The sequence below is a fragment of the Mytilus edulis genome, chromosome 13, assembly GCF_963676685.1.
Source record: "Mytilus edulis chromosome 13, xbMytEdul2.2, whole genome shotgun sequence".
Lineage (NCBI taxonomy): Eukaryota > Metazoa > Mollusca > Bivalvia > Mytilida > Mytilidae > Mytilus > Mytilus edulis.
In genome coordinates this window covers 41,612,994-41,625,706 of record NC_092356.1, presented here as the reverse complement: position 1 = coordinate 41,625,706, position 12,713 = coordinate 41,612,994, and the positions used below count along the sequence as shown (strand labels likewise).

Sequence of the window (12,713 nt, the reverse complement as noted above, 5' to 3'; positions counted from 1 at the left end):
GAATTTCTGTTTTGAATGTCCCTTGGAATTTGGTATTTTTGTTATTTTACTTTTAATTAATTTATGTTGACCACTGTCTTTATGCTTAATTTCTTCTGTTAACTAATCTAACATCGATATCAAACTTCTTTAAAACTTAGTTTTACTTTCTGTATTGATGTGCGTTTGTTTAAGCCACATTGGATACAGATATAAGGAGATTTTTATAGAAGAGAGTAAATATGGTGACCTATAGTTGTTAATTTTTGTATCATTTGGTCTCTTGTGGAGTGTCGTTTTAAAAGCAACCATACAACAACTTCTTTAATTAATCTAATGAAAGAGGCTCAAGAGTGTGAGATTTGCTTTAGTTTTTAAGATGTAAATATTTATGGCAATCACTCCAAAATTGGTTTTCGATTTGTCAGGAGAAATAAACCTTGACTTGTGGATCAAACTGCATTTAGTCCATGTTCTTGTTAGCAACAGCGACCATGTTTGCTGATGGATCAAATCCTGGGACTTAACTTTTAAATTAAATACCCAAAGGAACATTCAGGAAGTGTTCTGTGTTTTCTGGTTCAGTAGTTTCAGAGATGATTTTTAAAGATAGATGAACAGACAAGAGACACAAAGTGAAGCAAGGCCAAAAGTAATTTAAAACTCTTATTTTCAAAATATATTTATTTAACAGTTGATTAGCAAACTTTTTTACAAACATATAACATTATTTCATTAAACAGATAACTGGTTAAAATATCGTAAATGGAATACTTTTTAATTCATATGACCATCATATAACCAAAAGGAACGTATAATTCATATGATTGGCATACAACCAAAGGACAACTTTGCTTTTTGGCCAAATTGTCATTAAAATCAAAGAAATTAGAAACTTCCTGAGATTTTAACATTAAATGTTAAATGAATGATTATGATAAAATAAGGCTAATTTTATTAAAATATATACCCTTTGAGTTATATAACCATAAAATGACAGAAAATTCAATATAATATTGAAATTAAGCAAAATCTCAATTATATGACTTATTTATGTTTAAAAATAATATAAAGCACAATAATCGCCCAAAAAACATTAAAACATTAAGTGTATTTTATTTTTATTTATTCATTGGCAAAAAATATTTTGGACGACAATTGTGCTCTGTGTTAATGTATGCCAAAATTCCTACAATTAGCTTATTTTTGAAAAAAAAAGATAAATCTCGCTTTAATAATTTGATGTCATTTTAATGACTTAACAATTTAATTGTGTTGCTGAGTTCTATTTTAAAGTAGACACTTTAAGAAAATAAAATCATTTTGTATATTTACCTAAAATTTTCCAACTGGAATGTGGAATAACATAAACAAATATGATACATCTAATATATTTAAACAACAAACAAAAAGACAACAAATGGTTTGAAAAATGGAGGTTTTAATTTCAGAACATTGAGACAAATGAAATTGTGTCTGGTTTTTTTAAGCACATAAAAAAGAAACCTTCAGTGAACCACTGACATATGAAAATAATGTTTTATAGGGGAAAAGTCAGAGTGCCATAGCAGCATGTATAGTTTACAACAGGCGCACGAAAATATAACTTAACCATCTCTCTCAATATAATGAAAATGTAGGTATTTATGCAGTAATGGGGATGAGGTCCAGTTAAGGGGTCCAGTTAGATGGGCGAGGTTTAAGTTAAGCTTTAAGTAAATACTATGTTGTGGGTATTTCTATTTCTAATTAATGATATATGACAAAATTTTTGTTTTTAAATTCTTGAATAATGATATGAGGTTATGGACAAACTATATAAGTTTGGGTTAATTTCTGAAGGACTGTAACTTTATAAAAACTGTATCACCAGAAATGAAATATGATCAACTTCTATACTATTTTATCAAAATTGGTGGAGTATCTAAAAGCATAACAAAAACTGAACATCTTTTCAATTTACATTCTTAAATTAAGCACTGCTTTGTAATCAGCAAAATGACAAATTTAGGCATGATTTTAGAAAGATTAACAAAAAAAGTTGTCTTAACGTTTTTAAAAATACCACTATCATATAAAAATATATAGTTTTCATCACATACAAAAGTTAAATCCATATAAAACATATATGGTAAAAAAATATTTGTCATTGTCGATTTGAGGTTAAATATTAATGTAGAGACCAATTTCTGACAAACATAACACGAACACAAGACATAATTAAGATTAATTTACAGTAAAAACAACCAATTTTCATAACCAATCATTTTTTGTGGACTTTCCCCATGTAGAAAAATAGCAAAAGTATAAATTGATATGAATAACTTGGATCTTCTCTTATTTATAAAATCATATAGATATTTTGATGCAAATCTGTTACAAAGGGTTAACAAAATAAATGTGTAATGGAAAATAACTTGGTTTACAGTATTTAAGAAATATCTTTTTGTGGGCAGCATTATTCTTAATAATTTCATTGAACCATATAGATAACATTAATTTGATTAAAATTGATAAATTCAGGTCAATTCCAATAAAAAATGAAAATATTCTAAATAAACAACCAATTTTTACTGATTTTCATGAACATTTTTACAATCCATTCCATCTCAATTTTGTTATATCTCCCAAAGCAAGAAAGATTCAAGCCTCAAAATTCCTTAACTAATTCTACTTATTCTGACTCTCATAACAGGTAGCAAAGATTGGAACTGGGTACAAGTCTAGTGCATTCCTGGTTAACCAACACATTGCACTGTTTTCCAATATATGATCAAACACGTTTCATTGTTTTCCGAATATGAACTTATCAACAATGATCAACATCACTATAAGCATGATTAACATTTGTATCACTCATTCTTTCACATCTTACTAACTTTCACTAACAAAGAAGTGATTGCAATGTATTTTTGATTCTGTTCATTAGACTTTCAGATACCATTAAAACACATGATAAACAAATTTCATCATTCTTGTCTCATAAAAAATCTAGACATGATCAAAAATTTAAAAGACCATGCTTTTTGACAAGTTTATATTGATCAGGAATCTCCATTAAAGCATGTAGAGCAAATGCAGCTTGAGGGTTTCTAGCTGTAGACATTATTTTGTGAAATTCTACAAATTGAAAATTGTCAAACTTTCTTGCTGGGATTCTGTCATCAAATTCTTCCATAGTTTCCCAGGGTCCATCTCCAACACCAACCATTATAATTGACAATGGCCATCTTGAAGCTTCAACGATTGCATCAATTGTCTCCCTTTCATTTGTCACTTGTCCATCTGCAACTATCACAAGTATGTGATACTGAAAAAAATATATATATTAATAAAATATAAATGGTGACCACAGAGATTTATGTCTATCTAATATCATGAATATGGATTGCTCCAAATGAAAATAAAAACAATAAAATCAATAATTGTTTCTCAAATTATGAACTTACTTTTGTACAGTGTAAGTATATATCTTTTATTATGCTTGTTACTTTATGGGGTTTTTTTTTAAAGAAGCAGTAGAGAAAACACTTGTTATTTCATTAAAACATTTATTGGTTTGTATTTTTAATTTTGATAATTTCAAATTGTTTTACATTTTGTTATCCAAGTGCCTTAATATCTTTACATTCAGTACAGATTTTGCTCATTGTTGAAGTCTGTTTTATAGCCAATCTGCTTTTGGGAATTGTTAATTGTTCCAATTTTTCTGACTTGAGAGCTTAGTCATGTTTAAGACAAATTTCAAACAACAGAACCAGTTTTGTGTGAACAATGTCTCATACAGTCAAATCATTGAAATTTTATTGAATGTTTGCATACCAATTGAAGTTTTACACATTTGATACAGGAATTTATCAAAGATTTTCTTGAATTTTCAACATTTTATATTTTAACATATTTAAATGCTTGTTAGCAACAACAGACCATGATACATTATATAACAATCATTCTTCGCAATCCACTTTTTTAGACTTTAAACCAAATTTTCTATTAGATATTTTGGTGTGATCATCTTTTCAATAACACATAACCGTTGTATTTATATACATTTGTAAATTAATTCAAATAAACACTTACAGATTTAGTTTTTTTCACTGTATCTATAGCCTGACGTATCAATGGTGCAAAACTTGTAGGTCCGCTCAACCTTACATTGGGTGTTAGTTCATTATAAGCATTTAAAACATCATGGAAACCATTGCAGTAACCCTGAAAAAAATAAAATTGATTAGTAAATGAACTCGTTGATTATATTATAATAAATCAGATGGTTTTGTTTTATTGTAATTTTGTTCATTCCTTAAGTAGTCATGTCATTTAAATTCTAAGAAATTATTTTCTTCCTTTCAAACCAGTGAATTAACTCCACAGTGACTTTGTCATGTACAAAAAGCTCCCTGTCATAGTTTTAATTTGCAAAAAAAACCAAAACAACATAATGATGATCTTAACTCGCAGGGGAATCTAGATTGAGGTGAAGCCAACTCCAGGTGCTGGATTTTCTTGCTCTGTTGAAGACCTATTGGTGGCCTTGGGCTGTTTTCTGCTCTAAATCTGTGGTCAGGTTGTTATCTCTTTGACATATTCCCCTGTTGTTTGTCTCTTTGACATATTCCCCTGTTTCGATTCTCAATTCTTTTTACCTTTTTTTAACCTGGGAAATTTATCAGTAATTATTTTTACCTGAGACCTGAATGAAAAGACTGATCTATCCTTTGTAGATGCATCCCCAAATCCAAAGGCTGGAATGATACCATCATCATCAAATGGTTCTAAGGTTTCTCCAAGGATACAGATTACCTGTAAATTTAAATGATTATATATATTTACTGATGTACAACTAGCTAAACCTGCTTCCTTCATATTCTGTCATCAACATCAGAAGATGTTGCAAGAAGGATATTATACTTATATACTAAGTGCATATTTTCTTGACACCAAATGAGATAAAAATTCTAACAAATGCCTGATAATTTTTTTCCATATAAAAGTTTTTATCATAAATGTATTATTAATGTATCTATCAACAGGTAAAAGGAGATGATTGGTGTATGTCAATACAACGACAAAGGATGTAACACAAAACAAAAAGGCATATAGTGGTTAATGCATCTGATTGGTCTTCAATGCTAGATAAATCATAAATGTCAAGCTCCAAATCATCCAAGTCTTGAAATTTTGAATAAATTTAACATAGAAACTACCGGTATACAAAACTCCCTTAATAAACATCAAGTTCATAAAAACAAAGACAAGTGTATATTAAGAGACATTTAATTGTCAATCAATGTGTGAAGATCTAATTTGCAACACATAAGATAATGTCTTGAAACCAAAACGTTGATTTTATGAAGAATGCTACCATAAAACATGGACATTTACAATTGAATTAGATATATGTGTAGTACCAACTAAACTGAACATAAATATTTCAATACAATTCAAGATTTAGAAAATATATAATATTACATATAATACAAAAACAATAATGTGTCCATAATACATTGTACACTGATGCCCCACTCACACAGTGACACAGTCACACTATCATTTTCTTTTCAGTTAACTGTAAAATTGGGGTAAAAACTCTATTTTGGCATTAAAATTAGAAAGATCATATCAAAGAGAAAATGTGTACTCAGTTTTAAGATGATTGGACTTCAAATTCATCAAAATCTGCCTTGACCAAAAACTTTATCCTCAAACAGATGTACATTGTACAAAGAAACATACGAATGAACAAACAGACCAATCCATGCACAGACCAAAAAAACATAATTGCATCATATAATAGCACATTGAAGGTGACATCAGTGAATTCACATGCACATTTTAATGAAAACTCTATCAACTTCTATTTGTATACAGAATCTTCCTATACCAAGGTTTGAAAAATTACAAATTTCATAAAAGAAAATTTAGAGTATTTATTATGGTAGGTTAATTTGTTTTTAAGTCTTTATTGGCAAACTTTATTTTTTTTAATGTTTTCACTGTCTAACAAACTGCACCAAGTTTCTGAAGCAACCTTACATGCAATAATGAAATTAAAGTTTACCTGTTGATAAGGGTTCATAAATCTTGGTTCTATTGCATGTAGGCTGTTACCCCCAAAAGTAATACGGCCTTGATGTAAGTTGCTGACAGTAAAATCTATTCCTAGGAAAATAGTAATGAGTTTTATTGTTAGTACTTTATACACAGTGTTAAATGATAACAACAGATTCAGGGTTTAAGGGGTTTAACAATACTAGCTGATTGTGAAAACTTCATTTCCCTTTCTAGATTTACATGTATCAACGTGATTTTTTACACTTTATACAGATAAATATATGTATATAATGTTTGATACATGAATATGTAGCCGAACTGTAAAAAAATAAAAAAATTTAAGCTGGCACAACACAATATGAGAGTCCAAATAAATGATTCCCTCAAGTTTTTTTATTATCATTTTAGCATACAATGAAGTTTTCACAATCAATGTTGTCTGTCTAAACAGAATTTAGGTACATGTACATGCAATATATATTTATATTTGTCATCTAAACATACTCTTTGATAAGGGTTCATTTCATAGGGAACAATTTGATGTAATGATCTGCCTCCAAAAGTTCTCATGCCCTGTTGAAGATTGCTTGCTGTATAATCCATTCCTATAATGCAATTGTCATCTTAGTCATACTACAATTAGTGTGTTTTATAACAGAATTTAAAAATCATTAACGTTTGATTTCACTTTAACAATTTATCTTCATACAGAGACTGAGAGTAGCCAAAATCTTATTTGTAACTTTCTTTTCTGTTTAATATCAATATAAAAAAGAAGATGTGGTATGATTGCCAATGAGACAACTCTCCACAAGAGACTTATCAAGATTGTTAAACATGGACCATGGAGCACTGATGGTCATGTGAATGTATGTACACTTGTATACCGTATTGCTCAAAAACATTTTCATTCACTTTGTACATACAAAAATTTCCATAAAACAACAGTGTGATTGCTCGAACTTGGGTGTACAAAAATGTATACAAGTACACTTGCTTCATTGTACAATTTTTTTGTACATTTAAAATGTAATCTACTGATCTGACAATCATTACATATTAGTTCTCATTAAATTTTCAAATTATAATTCCAATTAGGAATTTATAAATAATAACACTTACCAAAAATCAAATTACATGATTCTAATCCTGCTTGCCTAATGGCATTTTGTACTTCCTCCAGGGAAGTAAACTTGTCCAGAATGGCATTATAATCGGATCCTCCACCACCAAACATGTTCCATACACTGTTTTGTTGCATACTTGCTTTGCTCTTCTGTAGATTTGACAAATCTGGATACAGTTTATTTGTGCTGCTATTGTTTTTATCTGTAGCTCCTTTTGACTGGTTACTTGATCCACCACAGAAGTACCAGATTAGGAAAACTATTCCACCAAATATAATTATGCTGATGAATTCCATAGTGGTGTGTTATACTGATTCTATTATCTTTTTGAACCTTTTTTGTTATATTTTCTTATCCAAAAAGATCTGTCTGTGAACTGAAACTAAAACAAAAAGCAAAAACTCAAAAATCATTCTTTTCATCAACCTACATGTACATGTAGTGGTTAATCTACATACAAGTGTACATGTGTGTGTGTACAATGTATGCTTATATGTTTTTCTTCCTCAGAATAAACTTCTGCTGTACCTTTAAAACGTCTAATTTCGGTTTTCCATTTTTACAGTTTAATTGCGTAAATAGTATTTTGATGACTCCTGAAAGGACTTAGTTAAAAATTTCAGACATGTTGACTAAATTTTAGAATATTAATAAACAATTTTTTTACATTGTATTTAGTTTCTCTATTTTTAAATGTACATGTATATGTAAATCACTCTGTCGTTCTAAGAGCACCCTTGGAGCTTGGGTCTCCACCACTAGACCATGAACCCACACACATGTATGTACATTTAACTACATGGATTTGTTATTTTGTAGGTTCTTTAAATTTGTTAAGAGTTGTTTTTAATATTTACTCTTTAAAAGTACTACAAAAATGTGCATTGTCAAATTAAAGAACAAAATTATTAATCATATACATGTACATATTGTACTGTACATGTAGTTGAATAAGATAAGTTTTCAACCATTACAATACTTGAGATACAAATTATTAAGATAACAGGTACATTTTAGTTTGTACAAAATTTGAAATATAGATAAGGTAAAGGGTGCAATATTTAAGATACATAAAATGGTCTCAAAACAGTTTTCAAGATAAACTTTTATATCAACATACCTGGAGCTTAAACTATTGGAAAATATATTTAATATATGTATGAGACTTTGAATAAAATATATATTTATCAGTGTAGTAAAATAAAGGATTGGAACTCAATACCAACTCATCATGTTCATTTTTAATAATCGTTTTATATGGAAAAAAAACGTTACCTGATGAAAGCGTTTCTTTGTTTACTTTGAATATGACGTCATAACTTAAATAACGTCACAACTACATTTAAATCCCTAACAACAGAACCAAAATCGGAAACATTATGGTATTTCCGTTTCTTATTTGACATGTTTGAATTAAAAAAAAAAATCATACAGACTTTGTCCCCATTCACAGGTAATGCCTGCCCAAATTTATTTTTCTGTTTTGCTGGTGTCAGCAAAATAGCCTCTGTGGAACTGCCTAAAAATATATATTCTTTCACTGGTTTCTGGAGCTTTTAAGGTTCATGTGGACCCTATGGCTAAAATGGCCGTATTTTCACCTCAAAATTTACTCTGAGTACAGACAAACCTGTGCATCTGTAAAAAATTTCAGGCATAGCATGCCCTAGATAAATAAATTTCAAATATGTTTTATGTTTTAGAAAAATAAAAACTCACAAGGATTTTTCTGTGCACTTTTTTTCATTCCTCCAGCATGTCCAGAAGGTGCCAAAATAAACTAAGTTGGGGAAACAGGTTTGAGAACTTCCCCACAGGTAATTATTTTTTCAGGGCTCACACTACTTCAGAATTACAGGGAGAAGTGACTTCTCTTTTTGAAACTGATAGGGAGAAGTGATGAGATTTGAAAGAGAAGTGCTCATTCGCGCGGGTGCGCTACAATGTTTGGATTTTACAATAGTATAAAGGGCCATATGTAAATAATGTTCTTTTTATGTTGTTCAATTCATATGAGTAAAAAATTACAATTAAAGTAACATTTGAAATTAAAAGTTGTTTAAGTTTTACTAAGGTTCTTGTGAGAAACTACCAACTAAATATCTAGCACTAAAAAAAAAAATTTTATTTTAAAAAATGTAAAGAAATTATATCAATTACAATTTAATTAAAAATTATCTTGTGTATGAAATTCAGTGTTTCTCATAAAAAAAAATATAAAAGTTATTAAGCTGGGCCATAATATATTGATATTATTATAATAGTTTCAGAGTTAAGCAACTTTAATCAATAGTTTGAAACATTCATAAAAAATATAGGGAATTATATACACCAATCAATTAGATGTAACCAAAAGTCTCTTAATGTGTGTGGGATGCGTAATTTTTCCCTTTGGGATTAATATTCTTTTGTCAGCTGTTCCATCGGTGCGTCCTTAGTAATTATTGTAAAAGTACGGATTTCGGTCATAGCAGGTCCGGTTCAGATCCGTAGTTTAGAAATCGGTCAATGGCGGACGAATGCAAGAAAATTTACAAAAATAAACGATGTTTGACAAGTTATTTGGAAAGGAACATGACGGTTTTAATGCAATAAATGGATTAAACATTTACTGGAGGCAACTTTTATCACGTTTAAATGAAGTAACAAACTTATTTTGCCGCCGAAATTTAGGTTGATGTACGTTTTCGAGTAACAAGCACCGGAACTTGCAAAAAATGCACGAAGTGATAAAAAGTTGTATTTTTATCAAATAACCTGATACACACTGCGAAGACAATGCCTCAACCTCTTTTCTAAAGATAATGAATAGTTTATGTCTGAATTTCTTTAATTATCATTAAAAAATTGATGTTTCATCAACTTGGTAAAAATTGAAAATGTCCGATGGCGGAAGCGACTGAAAGTGACTTTCGTCAGGAACAGGGCGACTTGTTTTCGCTTTTGGGGGTCGGGGAAAGCGAAGTGACGGTCGGGAGGGCGACTTCTTCGCCCAAGTCGCCTGGTAGCGTGAGCCCTGAAGTGAGCTGTTTTGTTTGACATGGACATGAGATGGACAATAGATACCTGACAATAATTGGTTATTTAAACTGTGTACCTGAGTGGACCATATCAAGGTAAACTCAACAGTTTGTTAATTTTATCATCTTCTGCAGGGACGAAAAAAAGTGTACGGTAAAATCCAGTTAAGGTATGAATTTTCTAAATCATACAATGCATTTGAATTCTATTTATCTAGGGCATGCTATGCCTTAAAACTTTTCCAAACGCACAGATTTGCCTGTACTCAGAGTAAATTTTGAGGTGAAAATACGGCCATTTTAGCCATAGGGTCCACATGAACCATAACAGTTTAAAGATAGAATTTCATATTGCTCTTTTCTTTAAGAGGGATCTTTTGGTACTACTTTAAGTCGTTTTCATACACTTAACAATCGTGAATTATAACAGTCTGTTCATTGTTGTCAGTTGATATAAAAAAAAAACGTCTTGATTAATTTTCATAAAACAACATGAACAAGGAAGAAAAATCAAAATCTAAGTATTGCTTTGTAAGAATTGAAAAAAACTTACATTTAAACGATATTGTTCTTTGAGATAGACGATATTGATCAGCTATACGATTCTGTTCAACTTAAATAACAAAAATATCACACGTAAGCCTAATTTTCTGACTCAACTTTCGTAATATTTGTTTACACTGTGTCATTTAGTTACTAAAATCTTGTATTAAAAATCTTCAGATAAAAAACGCATCAAAGATATTTATAAGAATTCTAGATCTACACTGGTTAGTGATAAGTATTTTTTCCGGAAAAGCCACGTAATCATTAGGGTTCATGATGACGAAAAATTAATAATTATTTCAAGTCTTATTTCGCTTAAAACGTCAATGATGCAGCAAAATCTAAATAGAAAACAGAAGGTAGATTTTATAATCGATAGGATTTTTTTATTTATCTGCAAACTTATATTAGTATACTTTTCTGATATTCATAAAAAAGAGAATGGCCAAGTTACGTAGACACAAGTTAGTATCTTGTCTTAGGGAGGGATACATCCTACTTTGTAAAGGATCGCTCTGATTCAAACGTAAAATTCTCTGAAACTGACATTATCAAGATACTTGATTTCTTGATTGACAACCATGATATTTGTTACCGTTCGGAGGACGTGTTTTTCAAGACTGTCGGCATTCCAATGGGAACAAATTGTGCCCCTCTTCTTACCGACTTGTTTCTTTATTATTATGTGGCTGACTTCATACAGGAACTTCTTAGGAAGAAAGATAAGAAGATAGCAATGTCCTTTAACTCTACTTTCCGCTATATAAATGATGTTCAAGTTTCACTAAATAATTCAAAAATTGGTGACCATGTCAAAGTGAACGCATCTATCCCATCGAACTAGAGATAAAGGATACTACAGATACAATTAAGTCGGCCTCATATCTTGACTTACATCTAGAAATTGACAATGAAGGTCGGTCGAAAACAAAACTTTACGACAAAAGAGATGATTTCAGCTTTCCAATTGTGAACTTTCCATCTCTAACTGTAGCAACATTCCAGCAGCACCTGCATACGGGGTATATATCTCCCAATTAATACGATATTCCCGTGCTTGCATTTCCTATCATGATTTTCTTGATAGAGGGTCGCTACTCACAAGAAGCTATTAAATCAAGAGTTCCAAATGATGAAGTTGAAATCATCCCTTCGTAAATTTTACGGACGCCATCACGAGTTGGTTGACCGTTATGGAATAACCGTTTCACAAATGATATCGGATATGTTCCTTACGTCGTAACTACAATCCCCTTCCCTTTCATAAACGTGACCTACCGAATTAGACTATTTACCGGATTTGTTATCACATAAGCAACACGACGGGTGCCACATGTGGAGCAGGATCTGCTTACCCTTCCGGATCACATGAGATCATCCCTTAGTTTTTGGTGGGGTTCGTGTTGGTTATTCTTTAGTTTTCTATGTTGTGTCATGTGTACTATTGTTTGTCTGTTTGTCTTTTTAATTTTTTTGCCATGGCGTTGTCAGTTTATTTTCGATTTATGAGTTTGACTGTCACTCTAGTATCTTTCGTCCCTATTTTATATGGTGATAACAATTATTTGAATACTCAGTTTGAATAGAGTCTCAGTGCTATACAAATCCATGTTATCAGCAAAGACCACCACCACAGACACTTGTCTCTAAAGAAATTTTGTATTCCTTGATATATTTTTTTTAAGGTTTATAGGGTTGGAAAAAAATCAAAGACAAGCACCTGTGGCAAAGATCCATCAGAATCATAGGTAATTGGGGACAGGCTACATTTTTTTAAGCCCTCCCCCTTTTTTCCAAATCCGTTATTTTTTGGTTTTCCATTAATTTCGATTATTTAACATAAATGAACTAGAAATTTCTCGTATTTACTATTTACCGTATCAATTCCAGGTTTATTATCAACAGCGGTCACTGATCAGTAATTGAAATTTATGTCAAACTGGCAAAAAAAATGTTGGAAAAAAGGGGAAGGGCTAAAAAAAAAATT

At 30.6% G+C, this 12,713-nt stretch overlaps 1 protein-coding gene across 5 annotated transcripts; it reads right to left on the bottom strand.

Moving 5' to 3' along the window:
- Window positions 1-648: 648 nt before the first annotated feature.
- LOC139501271 (uncharacterized) lies at window positions 649-10,965 on the bottom strand. 5 transcript variants are annotated; one of them, XR_011658504.1, is made up of 7 exons: window positions 10,734-10,917; window positions 7,156-7,542; window positions 6,041-6,141; window positions 4,666-4,782; window positions 4,060-4,191; window positions 1,592-3,289; window positions 649-1,455 (listed from the first exon to the last, which is right to left on the bottom strand). XR_011658504.1 is itself a non-coding variant. In XM_071290303.1 (6 exons), exons 2-6 carry the CDS (start codon window positions 7,454-7,456, stop codon window positions 2,981-2,983), a joined length of 960 nt encoding a protein of 319 aa, XP_071146404.1. In that variant the 5' UTR covers window positions 7,457-7,542; window positions 10,734-10,965; the 3' UTR covers window positions 649-2,980. The 5 variants fall into 5 exon arrangements, 3 of the variants coding, with proteins under 3 accessions (XP_071146404.1, XP_071146406.1, XP_071146405.1); XR_011658505.1 differs by lacking the exon at window positions 6,041-6,141 and adding an exon at window positions 6,538-6,638 and having other exon boundaries at window positions 10,734-10,904; XM_071290303.1 differs by having other exon boundaries at window positions 649-3,289; window positions 10,734-10,965.
- Between the last annotated feature and the right edge of the window lie 1,748 nt (window positions 10,966-12,713).

Bases quoted from the DNA above. Each gene is read 5' to 3' on its own strand.
- LOC139501271 (XM_071290303.1), bottom strand. From the start codon at position 7,456: ATGGAATTCATCAGCATAATTATATTTGGTGGAATAGTTTTCCTAATC. The intron at 4,192-4,665 runs GTAAAAATAATT...TATTTTTTTCAG, and splicing joins TCTTTTCATTCAGGTCTCAG to GGTTACTGCAATGGTTTCCA. The intron at 3,290-4,059 runs GTAAGTGTTTAT...TATTTTTTTCAG, and splicing joins CAGTGAAAAAAACTAAATCT to TATCACATACTTGTGATAGT.